The sequence below is a fragment of the Dermochelys coriacea genome, chromosome 3 (genome assembly GCF_009764565.3).
Source record: "Dermochelys coriacea isolate rDerCor1 chromosome 3, rDerCor1.pri.v4, whole genome shotgun sequence".
Classification (NCBI taxonomy): domain Eukaryota; kingdom Metazoa; phylum Chordata; order Testudines; family Dermochelyidae; genus Dermochelys; species Dermochelys coriacea.
In genome coordinates, this window is record NC_050070.1 from 47,781,310 (window position 1) to 47,799,302 (window position 17,993).

At 38.0% G+C, this 17,993-nt stretch overlaps 1 protein-coding gene across 15 annotated transcripts in view; it reads right to left on the minus strand.

Moving 5' to 3' along the window:
• Window positions 1–1,057: 1,057 nt before the first annotated feature.
• Window positions 1,058–17,993, minus strand: part of DST (dystonin) — a 468,601-nt gene continuing 451,665 nt past the window's right edge. For 8 of the 15 annotated variants that reach the window (XM_038397722.2, XM_043510392.1, XM_038397719.2 and 5 more), the window contains 11 exons: window positions 16,885–17,048; window positions 16,409–16,571; window positions 15,029–15,183; window positions 14,777–14,851; window positions 13,879–13,896; window positions 11,046–11,163; window positions 8,230–8,298; window positions 7,265–7,464; window positions 6,694–6,804; window positions 4,023–4,146; window positions 1,058–2,118 (listed from right to left, as the gene is read on the minus strand). In XM_038397722.2, coding sequence (XP_038253650.1) covers window positions 1,853–2,118; window positions 4,023–4,146; window positions 6,694–6,804; window positions 7,265–7,464; window positions 8,230–8,298; window positions 11,046–11,163; window positions 13,879–13,896; window positions 14,777–14,851; window positions 15,029–15,183; window positions 16,409–16,571; window positions 16,885–17,048 — 1,463 coding nt within the window. In that variant the 3' untranslated portion in view covers window positions 1,058–1,852. The remainder of the gene's footprint in view (window positions 2,119–4,022; window positions 4,147–6,693; window positions 6,805–7,264; window positions 7,465–8,229; window positions 8,299–11,045; window positions 11,164–13,878; window positions 13,897–14,776; window positions 14,852–15,028; window positions 15,184–16,408; window positions 16,572–16,884; window positions 17,049–17,993) is intronic. The other 7 variants (XM_038397725.2, XM_038397727.2, XM_038397731.2 and 4 more) reach the window with 3 other exon arrangements.

The window sequence follows — 17,993 nt, forward strand, 5'->3', positions numbered from 1 at the left end:
GGAACTTCTTCCCAGCTTGCATTCCCTGCCTCCTCTCTAAGGAATCAAGGCTTGTGCTTGCCGTGTCTTCTCCTCCATTCCTCTGTTAGGGTTTTCTATAGGTATGCTTAACTATCTCTGTTCCATAACCTAGTTAACTTCTAGTTGGATGGCTATGCACTCACACTTGGAGTTTTGCTACTGACTTCAGTGCAGCCAGGATTTACACTGCTTGAATTTTATTATATTCTTTCATCTCTTAAGAACTTTGATTCCGTGACTCAACTTCTGTACCTGTGAATAACCCACGTTAGACTATGGGCAAGATCATCTTAGGAGTTGATGTAATCTTACATCCCAACTGCACACATGATCAGAATCCAAATAGCACCACTAATAGCCACAAGTGATTCTCAGCTATATCACTGAATGGCAGGCTCACCTGAGAGGTGGCTCACTTCTGACCAGGTTTCCATCGAGGACTGGGTATAGTTCATTTCTCCCCTACAGAAGGCACTCTAAGGGCCCAGAGTTTTCTTGTATAGAATCCCAGCATCCCAGTGAGTTTTAAACCACTTGGCCAGGAATCCAGGCCCTCATTTCCCCTGGCAACTTATTGTGTCCTTAAAAGGCAACTGAAATTTCTAGGAATTTAGTTAATAGTTACGGTAACATCTCTCTGTTATTCTGCAGTTGTTTATGGGAAAAGTTCCATCCGTTTCCAATTAAAACAAATGACCATTATGGCTATTAAAGTGATCTTTGAATAGCAAAATTAATTAAAAAACTATTATTTGACACTCTCCTAGCTCCCCTCCTTTTCATTCATGGCACAGTGGTGCCAGGCTCCAATACAAAGAAAATACCTCTCAACACAAAATAAATTGCATATGATTTCATGTTATTTGACAGGTACAAGTTAATGTTTTATTAAATAAATACAGTAGATGACCAAAATTTGACTGCTGCACACAGAGTGTATGATTCTAAGGTAATTATTGGTCATTTCAAATGATTTATTTCCTAAAACAAAATGCAGAACACTAATTCCCTGTGAAATAAAGAAATACAATGGCAAGAAAGTTAAGGGACATGTTTTATTTCATAGCTTTTTGCAAGCAAAATTGCTTTGATACAAAATGAGTTCAATGATACAGTGCTACCATCCACTCAAGCAAAAGAAAACCTCACATTTACATGAACGCACTTTATATTGAATTCTTACAGTATATTAGTTCTAATATCCAGAGTGTGTCTGGCCTCATTTAAAGCAATGGCACAGAAATGCTGCAAGATATTGGAGTATTGTATGACTGGCAAGTGCTTAAGTAACTTTCTGTGAGTTCTCCAAGAGATGCTGCATAAATAATTGTAGTGTGAATGTGTTTTTTATTCCTTAGTAAGTCTGACATACATCCTTTAGTGTTCGTTTAGTTAGCTCAAAATGTGTAATTGTGTCTTTTGGCTTTCCATTATTTTTTTTTTAAAGAAAAATCATGAGGTATCCTTCCTGTTAACTAATGATGGAGTGATAGGCCTATTTGACTGAGGTTGCAGAGACTTAACTGTACATTCAGTACACTGCACATTTGGGAATTGTTTTAGTGTACTTTCTACACATTACTGTGTACAATTGTTAGTTTACATTAAAACTCTTTCCCCCTTCACATAGGATATGGCATAAACAAACGAACAAAAAATCTGACAAAAATTATACACACAAAATAAAAAGACAAATACACAAATAAGGCCATCTGCAGAATTAAAAATCCACTTCTTGCAATATTTCACAATAATTTCTACATAATATTTTACATCTTACAAACTTAAATATTTAATGCACAAGGCAAAGACCTTTACAGAGCTGATCACATTATCTCTTAGAGGACTTGTCCAATTTGCTGACTGGTGGTCTCCTTTGGGGAGTTGGAATTTTGGAAGGCTTGCCTGATGCTGGCCGAGAACCTGCTCGGGGCTGTGGTCTGCTTGCATTGTGAACAGTCTCTGACATATCTGAACACACAGACTGGATTTCTGAAATGTCAAAGTCAGATGCATCACTGCCTCGGCGACTACTTGACCTACTGCCAGCCTTGCTTCCTGCTCGGCTTCCAGGTCTACTTGGAGTCCTTCTGGTGTCTGTAAGGAGAGGGGAAAGATGTCCATCGGCATTAGGGAGATGGGATTGAACAAGTGACATTTAGTGGGTGTTTTTACACATTTAGGACCTTAAACATTTCATAAGCCACGCCTGGAACTCCCACTGGCACACAGGAAGTGAGGTCAGTATGTAGGGTCTGATCCTCCAAGCCGCCTGTGCTTAGCACTGCTGCTTGAGGGATTGCATGGCTGGCTCCTTAAGGTGAGGAAATGAGCACAGAGGCAAACATTCTGATAATCCTATAAAACAGGGCATCTTTCTGAAAATGGTGCTCTAGCTCATTAGCTTGATGCACAAGTTACTGGTGAAATTCTTTGACCTGTGTTATGAATAAGATCATACTAGATGATCCATATGGTCCTGACCTGAAAATCTATGAGTCTATAAAAAATGCTATTTCTCCTAATAAAGAGAGAGGAATGTGTGATTAAATACTGAGATGTAATAAATTCAGCTGGTTGCTTTTCTCATAAAAACATATTATCCTGGCAGCTTCCATCAACTCATTAGTCTTGCATTATACCATTGGCTAATTGCCAATCCTTGGATTTCTAAGTTTTTCCAAATCTAGATGTGGTCAGTCTCTGACTTCTACATGCTCATCAGGAATTTTACATAGGCAACATGGATACTGAAAAAGAATTGCCCACCCTTTTAAAAATGTAGGCCTCTCTTCTGACTTATGTATTAAGCATTAGCCAAATTGTAAATTGCTTCTTCACTCCAAGGATATACAGTTGTAAGGCACAATGCATCACTTGTACCCGGGAAATAAACGAACAAGCAATAAGCCATGCTATATGTTCATAGTGTTTAAAATGATTTCCTTCTTTCCAGTGGATGAAAAAATCAATGTATACAAGGCCTGATAACGTGAAATCTTGCTTATTCAACACATGCATGAAATCCTTCATTTGTGGCAATGCAGTTCATGTGTCAGGTGGAAAATCACAACAAGAATCTTAAATGGAATAAAGTTATATAGAACAACAGTTTCATTTAAAGTTTCAGAGTAGCAACCATGTTAGTCTGTATCCGCAAAAAGAAAAGGAGTACTTGTGGCACCTTAGAGACTAACAAATTTATTTGAGCATAAGCTTTTGTGAGCTACAGCTCACTTTATTGGATGCATTCCGATGCATTATTATTAGGAATGCATCCGATGAAGTGAGCTGTAGCTCACGAAAGCTTATGCTCAAATAAATATTTTAGTCTCTAAGATGCCACAAGTCCTCCTTTTCTAGTTTCATTTAAATTATTAAATAATCAACAAATCTGGCTTACTGTAAGTGCAAAGAAAGCCTGGTCTAAACATGTGCATTAAACTATTTCTTCTTGAAAACGGTAATAGCTTAAGAGATAGGAACCACTTTGTACTCTTTGTACACTTTGTACTGTAAGCGCTGAATGCAGGTGGAAGTGGCTCTGCTGCCTCCTGTGCCAACCACTCAACCTCATCCTTGCATAGAGGTGCGCTGGGGGCAGCAGGGCAGAAGAGAGCTCAGATACTCCCATTTATCCACTAGTGTAATATCCCTGAGGGCCCTTACACCAGTAGTGCAAGTTGCAGCTGCTCCCCCGCAACTCTTATTTTCATCAGGGCCAGGTGGCTCATGATCAGGGGGCCACAGCTAGATCCCTGATGGCCAGCTACTCTCCAATGCATCTGAGCTCTGCAAAGATATAGTCCAGAATCTGCTCTTTTGCTTTGAAATATTTCCTTACTGGCTGCTTGGGGAACCATTATAAACTATAGGTGTTGCGATTCAGACATTAGGACAAATGGGTACGTCACAGAGAAATCTCAGTTTGTCCCCAGGTATTCTCTCCAGTGGTGGCAACCCTTGCAGCCTGCATTGTATTAAGTTCTAAAATCACTCACCTGCAAACTGCGCTCTAACTCTGGTTGCTGCTGTTGATATTAGGCTGTTGTCTTCTCCAGAGTGGAAACCTTTCCCTGACAGATATCCTGGCAGTCTAAGTTTACTCCCTTGTATTGGTGTTCCCTACATAAGACAAATACAGTTGTTTCATCTGTCATCACTGAGATGTATTGAATGGCTCTGAATTTGAAATTCTATCATCATCTTCAGAACATGCACGTCAAATACAAAGTCCTGGCTGGAATCATCATAGAAATGTTCAGTAATTAGAATAACTTGAACCAGTTTTTTAACACGTAGTGCCTAAAGTGGTCCAGTTATAAAATCATTCAGTCTACTTAGCATCAATATTAACATTCTTACATATGTATCAATGTATTTTTTTTTAAAAAGATGCTACCACTGTATATTTTAATTAGCTTAGCATATTAGGTTAGTTGAGGGTATAGTACTTAGCATATTACTAGAGAGAAGTAGCTTCATTTTACGTGCCTATCTGGCCCACGGTTATAGGTGTGGAATGCTCTCGTTTTCATTTAAGATTTTGGTGCAAAAAGCATAGACTTATGAAATTTTGAAAAGCCCCAAATCACCAGATTTTGAACCTCTTTGCACCAGTGCACAAGAAAATGTGAGACCCTAATTTAGTTTAGTTTAATTTAGTTTTCTCCGTGGCCTTATGTTGTTCACGTCTCTACCCAGAGTCTTGTATTGCTGACTTTCTAGCTCCTGAACTAGTAGGGGCCCTGCAGTAACTCTTCTGTTGGTGCCTACCCTGCCCTGCCCTGTTTGTTTTATTTATTCAGGGGGAGATAAGGCACAACTGGAATAGTCCATCTAATTGCCATGTATGCCTTATTTAATGAAATCTGCACATCCCACCAGTCAGTAGGGAAAACCACAACAATCATTTTGACTTAGTCAACATAAAAGAACTAACCCACTAAAACAGGCTAAAGAGGTAACCTATCAGTCACTTTGAATGCCTGAGAAATGCATTACCCCCTGCAACCTCAAAACCACTGGGTTTTGAAATATTCATTTTAAAAAAATTCATTGAAACTATAGACAGTACATGCAGCAGCTAGGAGATGTAGTAAAGGCCATTACAGCTCTGTCCCAGACATACCACTGGCCATGGAGATACCATGTAGCATCCCATTACTCCACCAGGGAGTCAAGACCTACAGAACAGAGAAGTCAACAGCCATCCTGGAGGGCTGCAGGGGCACTATCACTAAGAAATAAAATAACACTTCCTGCAATGTTTTTCCAACCACTGCTAGTGGCAGTTATCACACGGGGAAGTTCTTAAATTAATGCCAGGGGTTGTCATTTGATTGCAAATTCAGCAAAAACATGACTTTTCATTGGTCTTCCTGTACTACAAATTCCTTCCCACAGCTGTGATTTTAAGTACCATCAATTAACCTTATATGGCTATTCAGTTAACAACTAAGGGATCAAAGAAAATGAAAGCAAATGTATTAGAAATAAACAGCTGTTTAAATTCTGAATTATGATTAAATATTTTTAATATTTTAAAGCAATAGACCTAAATGTGTACAGTAATATATATTACACAAGGAATGAGTGAAAAGGATCTCTATATGCTTTATGCATCACTGAGCAAAGCCATACAGAGTTATGTGAAGTTAGCATTGAAAAGTGCCAGGCTGACAGCATTGGACATTCAAATCCTCTATTTATGTCTAGAACAGATATACCAGAGGCAGTGGTAGTGCCAGTTTCCATACACTAACCAATCAATGTGCCTTAACCCTGACCTAGAATGACAACTTTTAGGAGTGAGAAGACAATCTGGGGTCTGATACAACTGGAGTCGTTCCACTGACATCAATTGGTATTGGATCAGGCACTTAGGCTCCATGTCCATTCAAACCAGTCTGACTGCCAACTTGGGTGCTAAATATTACGTTAGTGGGTTTTTTTGTAATGTGCACAGGAAACGAGACCATCAAACTCATTTTCCATGAGTCACCGAACCATGTTCTCTTTATAGCAATTGTGGGTCATGACTATTGTAATCTGAATTTCAACTGCTGAAAGGATCCAATTACCAGTCTCCTATGCCATCCTGCTCACAAGGGAGTGGCATTTCCTCAGTCAGAAACTTTGTACTGCAGATCATAATTTATTAATCTCATGTCTGCACAGTATGAGTGCACAGTACACTAGAAACACAGAGGAAACAATTTCAGGAAAGGTTTCAGAGTAGCAACCGTGTTAGTCTGTATTCGCAAAAAGAAAAGGAGGACTTGACTTAGAGACTAACAAGGAGTTCATGAAATGCCATCTATAAACCAAAGTGAAAGGTAGGGGGATTTTTCTAAATTTCATCATCCCAACTGGAATCATATTAATTGCCACTTTATAGCTTAATATTATTGATCATTTATACTTTAAGGATATACTGAACAAAGAATCATAAGGAGAGTTTTCTTAAGATTCTAATATTTTAAACACACTAAATAAAAGATCAATTAAAGTTCAGAAAAAAGGATATAAAATATTTGAGAGAGGTCTAAAAGAGAGTGTATTAATATTCAAGGTACAGTGCAGCTGTGCAGAGAACTGTAATGACTGTTAGTGAGTTCATAGTTTTAGTGAAGGAAGTTCATTAGACTAGAATTTCTGTCCTTACTGTACCTCTGAAGATGACCCTTGATATTCTGAGGACTCAGATGATTTAGAAGGAGTTGACGTTTTGCTGTTTGTCAACCATGGTTTACCATAATTGCGTGTTAAATGATGGGGTGTCTGTATGAAACAATGGCAAATCAAAATATGAAGGACAGTAGATGGAAAACAATGTATTGGAGAGGGATATCCAGGGTACAGAGACCACATTTCACAGTTAACATATAAAAAAAAAAACAAATCAAAACAAAGCAGAAAGAGTTGATGACAAACAATCCATAAAAAGAGGATGTATGATTTATTTCTGAAATGCAGTGGAGAGGTGCATATTTGCTCCTTCAAAATGCATTCTTTGTTTGCTGATTTGCCCACACGGCACCATAAAGGTAAGGGAGTCTTTTCCAGTGTTGCAAGAGAGCAGCAAGTGTGAGAACCAACACTGAAAACACCCTCAGGAAGAAGAAGATGCAAAATATAGATATTTCTTCCTATAACTTTTCTTCTTTGTTAACAGTGTTTAAAAAAGGAACAATCTATATCCCATTAATTGATTAATGTAGTGTCATGTATTTAGTCATACCTTGGGTGTACTTGTAGCAACTGCTTGCGGTGAAGCTCCTTGGCCAGCCTGACTTGATATAGAAGTAGATCTGTTGGGAGAAGCACCCCTTGAAGAAGGTCGTGATCTACGACCTCTTGGTCGGAAAGCAGCCACGTTCTGACTTGCAGCATCTGCCAAAATGAACTTTTCACGCAGCTCCATGTTTGTCCTCCCTTTAGCTGCAGCACATCAAAGAGAGGGGGCAAGAAGTCAGCTATGCAGATCAGTCACATGTCTGTTTGTCTCCTCTTTTGTCATGCCATCTCCAGCTCAGTAGACAACAAATAGAATGCATTATTGTGTAATGCATTCATTTGGACGCATGACAGTTCATGTGTAGAACATGCTTATTTTAGCATCTTAAGCTAGCAGGAATGAACCACTGTCCAAGTAAGTGAGCATGATAATGGAATGCTCAACATGCTAAGTCACTAATCAACCAACTATTAACACATAGACACAACCTGATGATCTGCTTAACTAACACTACAACTACTCATAATAAATAACACTTGCTTGGATGGTCCAGAAAAAACTGCCAAGTACAAATGGCAGGAAAGCAGCAAATATATTTATTCTAAACTATGCATTACAGTAGTTTAGCAACATGCAATGAGGACCACAAAACCCAAGCTATAATGAGGTAATCAATGGCTAAGCACTCACACAGACATACAGGCACATATGAGAGAACGTTCGAGAAGAACCAGATGTGTAGCATGTTAGTATTTTATTGTATCAGCATGAATGACAATTGGTTTTTGAAACACTTTTCAAGAGTGTCAAAAAAATTAGCGTGTAAAGCATCAGCCCACGTAGAAAAATGTTAAGCCAAATGTGATAAGTTAAACATATTGTTAAATTATATAATATATTAAAGCAAGAGTAGGAAAGAAAGGAAGACAAAGACAGAGCAGGAAAGACAAAGAGAGAGGTTTGCCAACCTATGGTAGGCTGAGCGGTAATTGAAGAGTTTGATTCCGAACGTAACATTTTACTCCCATGATGATGAACTAGAAAAAATGACACAGGATATGGATCACATTAAAGAAAATTGTTAGCAGGAGAAGAAATTAAGTACAGCAGTTGCATACGCAAGAGACTCAGAGCACCAAGCCAAAAGACAGAACTGAGTGTAAAAGCTCTCTAAAAGCTCTCAAAAGTTCTGCTACGCAAAAAAAATTGTGCTTGAATAGACTTAGCTGCAGTGACAAGTACCCTTATGTAAGAAAGGGGGTTATCTGCCAACATAAGAATGTAATATAAGATTAAACTGTTTTACATATAGTTACCATACATTTTAAGCTGTCTATAATGAGAGCATTATGAAATATGCAGTATGTGAGTAGCTCCTAGCAGAGACTAAGGCTTAAGGAGGGGCCTGCTCCTGCTCCACTGAAGTCAATGACAGTTTTATCATTGACTTCAATGGGCGGTGTAATTTTAAGCAGGTGAACATCCCAAAGAGTTCAGAATTAACATGCTTTAGGCTATGCATGTACTCAAACACCTTGTAGAATTGGGGCCCAGGCACAGTGACACCTGCAGCAGGACTTATTCAGAGGGTTTTCACAACCTGTCCAAATTAGGGAGCAGGAGAGGCAAGGACCAGCACCAGCTCTTTGAGGGGAAGTAATAAAGAATTCTAATAATCAGATGTTTATTAATTACGATAGCAGTCAATTATAAATTGAGTAAGATGTGGAACCAAAGTGAACAGCATGTCAAGAATACAGCTGGTCAAAACATTTTTTGACAAACCTTTTTCCATTGAAAAATGCTATTTGTCAATATCAAAAAGTTATGCAAAAATGTATCAGTTTTGACAGAAGTTTCATCAGGAACTTCTCAGGTCCAGGATGGAATTTCTGGTGAGAGCAAGACACAATGACTGTATAGCCGGGTGGGTAGGGCTCTCGCATGGGAGGTGGGAGCAGTGACTCTCCCACCTCCTATTGGCTAGTGTGTGTGTGTGGGAGGGGGGGTGTCTCATGAGTTTTTTTTGTTTGTTTGTTCTTTGCAAAATATTTCAAAAGGTCTCTGTTTATTCTGCATTAGAACAAAAACAATTTTTAAACCTTAACATTTTTAATGAAATATAATTGTTTTCTGGCCAGCTCTACACAAGAGTCCTGAGAGTAGAGTTTGAAATGTGGCGATGGTATCTCTTGAATGCTGTTGCAATTGTGAAATCATGCAGCACCTAATTCTCCACTGCCTTGCACTTTGTGGAGTCGTTTACCCTATGCAGAGTGAGAGTAAAATGCTAGCAAATAAGAATGGTAGCAAAGGTGTAAATGACCCTACTGACTTCCAGCCAGTGCAGAATCCGGCTTTCAGTCTCAGCTGGAACTTCAATACACTTCCCTTCTCCTTGGGATATGAAATACCTGTGTTTTGGTGGGCAGCAGGACTTTTTTTGGAATACCATTAAAAACAGACATTTTCAACACCTCAGTTTTGACATTTTCTACTCCGCTTGTAATACTCCATTTACAGTACTTAAAATAGGAAATGATGTTATTGTGGTAAAGATTTCCATCTGTGAATGGCATCTACTGTTATTGCTTATGGGTTACTTTTTGTTCCCTGAAAGTTTCTTCTTTTTGTTTACGTTACCCTACCCTACTGCAACAGTAACTACAAAATACAAGTCATCTATTTGCACAAGGTATTTATCTATTAAACTTTTATAATCCTGGGTCCAACCTAGCAGTTCTTAGGCAAACAATAGGAGTTTTACCAGTGTAAGTCTGAAAATAAGCATGCTTCCAACCCTTAGTGACTTATGTTTTTCCTCACCTTTCCCTTTAACTTTCCTATTCTATTGTTGTCTGCTCCTATTACATTATCAGATATACTCGTTACATAAAGAACTACATAAAGTTACTTGCTTTTAACTCACTCTGAATAGGTACAGTAACTATTACAATTTTCTAACTTTATCACTCTTGCTACTATTTGTCTTTTATCTCAATTAGCTATTTCACCCCTTTCTCTTTTAGCTCCTGCTATTCCTGAGTCAGGCTGTAACTTCCTCTTTGCCACAGAGAGCCCACTAACCCATCGGGATGGGACTTCTTGCAAACATCCATCCCTCATTAAGCTGTTGCCAGTTTGTGAAGTAAAATCTGATAAAGCAACACGTTGTATACAATTGCCAGAAGACAGGTGCAGGGTCACTCTCCAGTTCCCAGCACAGAGCTGCTCTTTTCACTCTCTACGCAAGGCTCAGAGCTATAAGAAGAGCTTCTGGGGAGAATGCCAGTGAGAATGAAGCATTACACAAACAGACTCTGAGGAAAGGATGAGTCCCTAGGTCCATCACACCTTGTGGCTGTGATTCTTTGGTTCTGATTACCTTGTGTTGATTTATGGCTTTAAAACTGCACTCCTACTGAGCAGATTTTAAAAACTGTTGCTACATTTTGTTTCTGCTTAATCATACAACCAGTGCACATGCCGTGTACTGCACTTAGCCAAGCTCAATTCTTAGTTACACCAGTATAAACCTGGAGTAACTCTACTGAAGGCATCAGAGTCACTCTGGATTTATACAGATGTTATGGAGCTGAGTTTGGCCCTTCGGATTTTAAAATACACAAAACCAGAACTAAGAGGTATGCAGTGAGTCATTGTTTAAATAAACAACAGGTGTTTTATCCTGTTCAATTTCTACCCTGCAAAAAAAATCCCAAACAGTTCTTGACAGTGACTTTAATGATTTTAATATCCATTCTAAAACAACCTTCTTACATACCTCTGCAAGGATCATTTTTTACTAAGAATTCATCCAGTGCCATCCAGCCACCTCCAACACGAACCATTACTGTACTTCGCAAGATGCGAACAAGACGCAGCTGTTGAGAGTCACCAAACTGTAAAAAGATTAAACAAAATGCTAAGGTTTTCAATAGTTCTCCACACATAAAATATGCATTTCAGCTCTGATGGGTTAAAATCATCCATTCAAAATTTCTGTTTTAATTTCTAATCATTAGTAAAACTCTTAAAATATCATTTTTTTAATGAAAATTATCAATGCTGTTAGGATTTCAAGGTGAACACCACTGTATTAATCCAAAGAAATATGGTAGGATTGTGAAAAAAGGCTGCCGGGTTTAACTTTATGCTTGATTCTCAAGATTATGTCTAATCTTGTGAAAGCAGCAAAATTAACAATACAATAATTGGTTATGTTCTGCATTTGTGTGAATTAATCAGCATGAAAACTTTTACTGAACTCTTTTTGCAATAGCAAAGATACAGTTTTCAAAGATATGAAACTTTCAGCTGAAAAGTGTGGGAAAATGATTCAAATGATATATCAGTGGGCTAGAATTTCAGATAAATCAGGGGAGCTTTACATTGCTCCACTCATCGGCTGAGTGCAGGAACACCTTACAGAGTCATTTAAACAGTTCTAAGCTACCCTCCCCTCCCCATGGCTGGGTGAAGGTGGTGTAGCTGGTAAAAAGGGGCTGTCATTTGGGATTCCTATATTGTCCCCCTGGCAGCTAGCACAAATTAGAATAATCTTGATCTGTGTGCAGAGCACACCCATGATTTACAGGAGCACAAAAATGGCTTAAAGCCATCTTCCCACCCCTCCTGTGTGGTGCTGAATGCTTATTTCATGCTACTGAAGACTGGGCCTAAAGCATAGTATGGTCTTGAAAAATGTTCAGTGTAGTTTGTATAAAATACCTTCAAAACCCTGCAGAATCCTCTGAACATCACTGGATCAAATTTGGATTAAGTCAGTAGTGACCAAAAGATATACTCTTCTAATTATTTGGTGACCTCTGTGAAAACAGCTGGCTGCTTTGATCCAGTTCCTACCAATGTTCACATCATCAAATAATATTGCCTTCACAACTGACACATCTGATGGCTGTCTCTGCAGCATAGGCTGAACATTTAGTTAGCATGGGAGTGAACTAAGTTTTAACCTCAAAACAGGTTTGAAGCACTTTTGTTTAGCTGAGGGATTATTGTGGAGAGGTTTGCACAACTGTGACAACATGCTGTACTTGTTATGTGGAAAACAGAACAGACTGTGCTTTCCAGTGTTATCAATCCAAAACCTTCCACAAGATCTAAATTAACTTAACACTCATAATTTTCTGAAGGATCCCACCATCTCATGAAAACCGAACCAGAGGGATCCCGCATCTTCTAGCTGATGGCGTATGTTTAATTAGATATCCAATCCTGAGGCCAAATCCTGACCTCCGGTCTGCATGCATGCAGAACCTCACTGAAGTCAATCGTAGTCAAATGCGCACATCTTGGGTAGAATCTGACAGCTGGAGTAACTGTACCTACTTGCTCCAGTGAAGTGACGGAAACATGTTAAAGCCAAATCACACAAATGTGCTCCTTACTTGTTAAAAGACCTTTAGCACTATTTAAGCAAAGTGGGTAAGAGAGAGCAGAAGGAATATTACTTCTGGGAACCAAACAATAGGAAGCTTACAAGTTTAATAATCAAAGAAAATTGTGTTCTAAATGAGTAAAATGTAAATTTAAATGAGCTCTATGTTAGTTTTTTAATCCTAACAAGGCCCTTTCTTTCTATACAGTTACTCATTAAAAAAAGTTAGCACAGAAGTAGGTTGGCAAAGGTAGGTGGTGAAGGTTACTGTTTGCTGAGCATACACTATGCTATAATAATCTCTGCTAACAACATTCTAAAAGCCAACGCAAAATTACAATTTCTGTAGTATCTTTAGCATTAGAACACCTAAAATCATTTATTCATATAGTTATTTTTCCAAGAACATGAATAAGATGCTAGTGGTAACTTTAGTGTTAGATATTTTCATGTATTTACAAGGCAGGCAAGCTGATTCTATATTTTAACAGGTTGTGTTTCAGTGGCCATCCTATGAAGGAGTCATTTATCTGCATTTCTTCCAATTAGCGTTGTATGGCACTTTCACAACCAGAGATACTGATGACCAAACTAACAAGCTAGATGTATTTTTAAACACAATTACTGTACATCATATCATTGGTATGATGGCATGTTTTAAAAATATTTTTGACGGGGGAATGGAAACAATCCAAATTTGAACTTCAAGTTTATTCTGCCAACTCAGTCCATACAGTTTTGTATTAAAGATATGTGCAATCCATTGTGAACTGAGTCTTAATCAATCTATTCATTTGATTTCTAATTTAATGCACTCTGATTTTTGAAAATGGAATGGTAATAAGTGACTGAGTAATATGACAACAGAATTCTGAGGCATATTGCTCTAATATATTACATATAAAAAACTCTGGATAGTAGAATAATTAACACTCTTCATAAATCATAATTGAAAGACACTTATCATACAAATTGTTGCTGTCCATTATCTGGTTCCCTTAAAAGTAATCTCCTTAATGAGACAAAAGGCAAAACAAAAAGGGAAGGGGAGATCCTGAAACCAGGAACACTTCAGAGCATTTACAGAAACACCACAGCTGACCAACAATGGATTAGCTCAGGATGAAATATGGGAAAAGAGTGACCGTTGCAAGCTTAAATGACTATGCATTAGAAAAAAAATAGAAACTTCAGAACACATTATACTGGTTTATACCTGATTTCCCAGGAAGAACTGATAAGAAATGAAAAATGGAAGAAAGACACAATTAGTTTAACAAGAAATTCTCTGTTTGACTTGAGAACACATGCAAACTAACACACAAACTAACTTCTAAATACAGGATCTAGTTTAGAGATGTGCAGGTAATTAGCTATCCAGAGTATGAACTTGGAAGGATTCATGAGTCCTTTGTTACCTTCCTGGTCCTTTTTTTCCTTTTAAAATCATCTGAAGATGTTCCATAGTCTGCCTTAGCCAAATATTGAGCACCTCATCTGAAAACGTTCTGGTTATTGAACCAGAGGGTAACAAAATGACCTTGTCTGCAACATAGCAGATTCATCTCTGGTACCTGAATTGTTTTTAGGATACCTGGCACATTTCCTGTCTAGCTACTACATGAAGGTACAGTATGCTGGAATAAAGTAAAAAGAGGGCATGAGGATGATAAAAATGTTGGACCAAACTATATTCTAAGTACAATACAGTCCCATGTATTTAATCTGAATCTGTTTGGAAAAATCCAGGTGTAAAAAACTCAGGTGTAAAAAATCAATCAGTTCACAAGTCAATATATACTGGTATGCAGGACCAGCTACTGTTTAAATCATTTTGCTATTTAGATATACAAATCTCTCTAAATACTGAGAAAAATGGTTTATTGTAGGTTCAGTGGAAAGTTAAACACGTTATTAGTCTATATTTTCTAACACAAATTACTGATGAAAAGTTTAGTTAAGCTGAAAGTACGTAATTTCCAGGTCGACTTTGAGCAAACATAAGTATATGATACAAAGTTTCTGTAAATTAATGTAACCCAAATGCTCACGTAGTCCTGTTGCCTTGAGAATGTTTGGACCGAAAGAACCATGCAGGTGTTGTGAAGACTTACCCTGTACTTGTTATCCCCAATCTGCTCCACCTGGAATCGTTTTGCACATTTACATTTAGCTACCTGCCTTGTAACCTGCCAAAAACACAATTGGAATAATTATTTTAATGCTAATTATCACATTTCTGAAGCCTTAAATAATTGGCAGAATTCAAGTTATATAGGAAGGAAAATAAAATTAATTATACTATTAGTGTGTGATTCCAGTAGAATATATTAGTTATCTGAGAGCTATAACTATAGAGAGAGTACCTCATCTTCAATTTTGTCAGCATCTGTAAGAGGCTTGTACGCATCCTTGTTTGGATGAAGTGCTGCTACAAATTCATAGTAGTCAATGTACCCATCACCATCTCTGTCAAAGATATCTGCCACTGCACTCATTTCAAGTCGGCTGGTAGGGAATTCTGTAAGCCAAAAACATCACCAGGAGGTAAACCTTATGGATTTTCAATCCCATTAGAGTGATTGGATTTATCACAAATCTCAAAATTTTTAGGCATTAATGACAGGTAATGTATACTAAAACACCAAGTTTACTCAGAGAAAACAAATCTCTGAAAAGAGGTGGTGTGTCTCCAATGTTGGCTAGATTATGGTTAATAATGAAGACACTAGTGCATTTTTGGGAGAGAAGCCCAGTACTGAATGTGCCTAACAACAGATGGAACGTTGAAAAAGCTTTCAAATGACATACAGTTCTACAGTCTTGTAGCATGCTTGACCTTGACAGTGCAAAGAATACCACAAATCAACAACTCAAGCTGTTACCGGGGCAAGGTCATACAACAATTTAAAGACAAATTAAACATTTAGAATGCAATGCGTAGAAGTTTCTGATATTGTTTTAAAAATGGAACTCTATAATCTGAAACCTCTCTTTGGTTGAGAACTCCTGCAATAGCATGTTCATTGCTCAATTACTGACTGTACAGGGAGATAAATAAAGTATTACAACATATAAACATCCAGCATGACTGATCAACAGCAGTAGTGCCATGGACATTCAACAGCTACAGGCCTACACCACTTGAGCTAACAGGGTAGCTCTTTCAGCTGGTAGTAGTAGCAGGATCTTATCCTCAGATGTGGGCCACTCATGAGAGACAGACATGATCATACCCATATACTGTATGTTACACAGACCCCATGTTTGTGAAAGCTCATTTTGATTATTTCAGGTGCAGAGGAGTTCTTATCCGCACAAAGACTACCATTTGTGTTGACCAGGTGCTGTCAGCAGGAACAGAACCCTGACCCTCTGACACAAAAAGCGCAGGTCTCCACCACCTGAGCAAAAGGAGTTGTTAGAAGTGGAAGGCTCTTATCTTTTATGTGGGCCAGCCACTAAAGGGAAACATGGTCACGCACACTTAGCCAGTGTATTACATACACACAACATAGGAACAAAAATTTGTGTCATAGTCTGACTCACTCAAGAAAGGAGTGTGTAAATTTTAACAATGTTTTCAAGTAAAGCAATTATTACCACTTTACCTTTATCTCAGAGTGATAATTTCTTTAAAGGTAAACCTGATCTCTTACCCCATCAAGACTTACCTCATATACAATATGTTGCCAATATATTAGATGCATCTCATAATCTCATCAGTAACTTAATTTAGAACTTACTTGAAGAAAGAATTCCATCAATAAATTCCTGCCTCGTTATCTTTCCATCCTGATCTTTATCAATCCTCCTAAAGAAGTCCATTACTCGAGATTTCTTATGGTTCATCCATCGCATATACTTTTTCCTCCAGATATCAAAATCAAAGTTGGCAAATTCCCTCAGCTTGAGGAAAGAGAGATGAGAGATGTTTTTCAAGTTTAAATGAACCACTTACAGAATAGGTAAGAGAGGTCACATCGGCATGCTTTTAAATAACTGACTCTTTAAAATGCCCACATTTGTACTGAAATGGTTTGATTCTATTCACTATTAAAATAGGACTAGCTGCTTTTTGCATGCACATATCAAGATGTTTCCATCTAACTATACATCATATAACAAAAATGTAAGACTGGCATTACTATCGCTTTGTAACAGGAAATGCAGGGTTAAACAAAAATATACATAGAATATAATATATATGCTGTGTGCTGACCTCTTCTAGTCTATCCAAAGCATCATTCAATTTTCTTCTTCTTTCCAAGGCCAGAAGCCAGACTTGCTGCCATTTGCTGACTAATAGGTTTACCCTTGGATTCTTGGTTTCTATTTGTGCCTGTGTTCCTGATGGATACATGCCTGCTGTTGGGGAACGTTTTCCTATTAAAACAGAATACAAGTTAGCATAGGCTTATTTTTCTCCAAGTCCCAACCAATTTAAAACACAGCATATTTTCATGTAAATGATGATCAACCTCTTTAAAAAGACTCCCTTCTGCAACTAATAATGAGCCAAATCCTGGCCTCCCCATTGTAGTTAATGGGAGTTTTGCCATAGCCAGAGAAAGACAACACAATGGTTAAAACACCTGGGCCTTGTCTACATGATACCTTCTGCTACTGGCCATACTTGTGAATCGGCACCAGCACAGAAAAATGTTTATAAATATTCCCACTGCAAGCAAGGTCTGAGAGAGCATTGTGGAACAAACAGCCTCATTTTGGAGGCAGAGGTAGAGATACAGAAATTTAAACCATCTCCTCAGTTAAGGATTCACTTTACATGAAACTCAGTTGGGAGACCTACTAAAATCCATGTCGTTTCATGCAAGATAGGAGAGAGGGAACTCATTAGGTGGTGCTCTTCATAACCTATCAGTACTGTCTTGTGCTGCTTGTGCAGCTAGGTATTTCATCTTTTGGATGAGTCGGTAAAAAACAACAACAAACAACCCACCTTTATCAGCTAAAGACCATTAAAGGTCTCTTGGCACTTTTTGCAAGAGTGGGAGGGTTAAAACACAACAGGGTTAAAAAAATAAACTTTATGAGTGCAATTTTCAAGGAAGCCTCAGTCCAGCCTTTAATTTTGTTTCCACAATTTTGCATGCAAAACGATTAGCACTCCCAAAATGGTCATATGTTGGCACATAATTGGCATATTCATATTCTTTGCAGGTGTCAATTCCATATTTGAGTTTACAAAAATCTACCATTAGCACAAGAAAGCACAGTGCACACAAAACTGCATGTATAAAATTTGCATCAGATCATAAAAATCAGTAGCAATGTGATGAAATGAAGCACAAATACCGGAATGCCTCA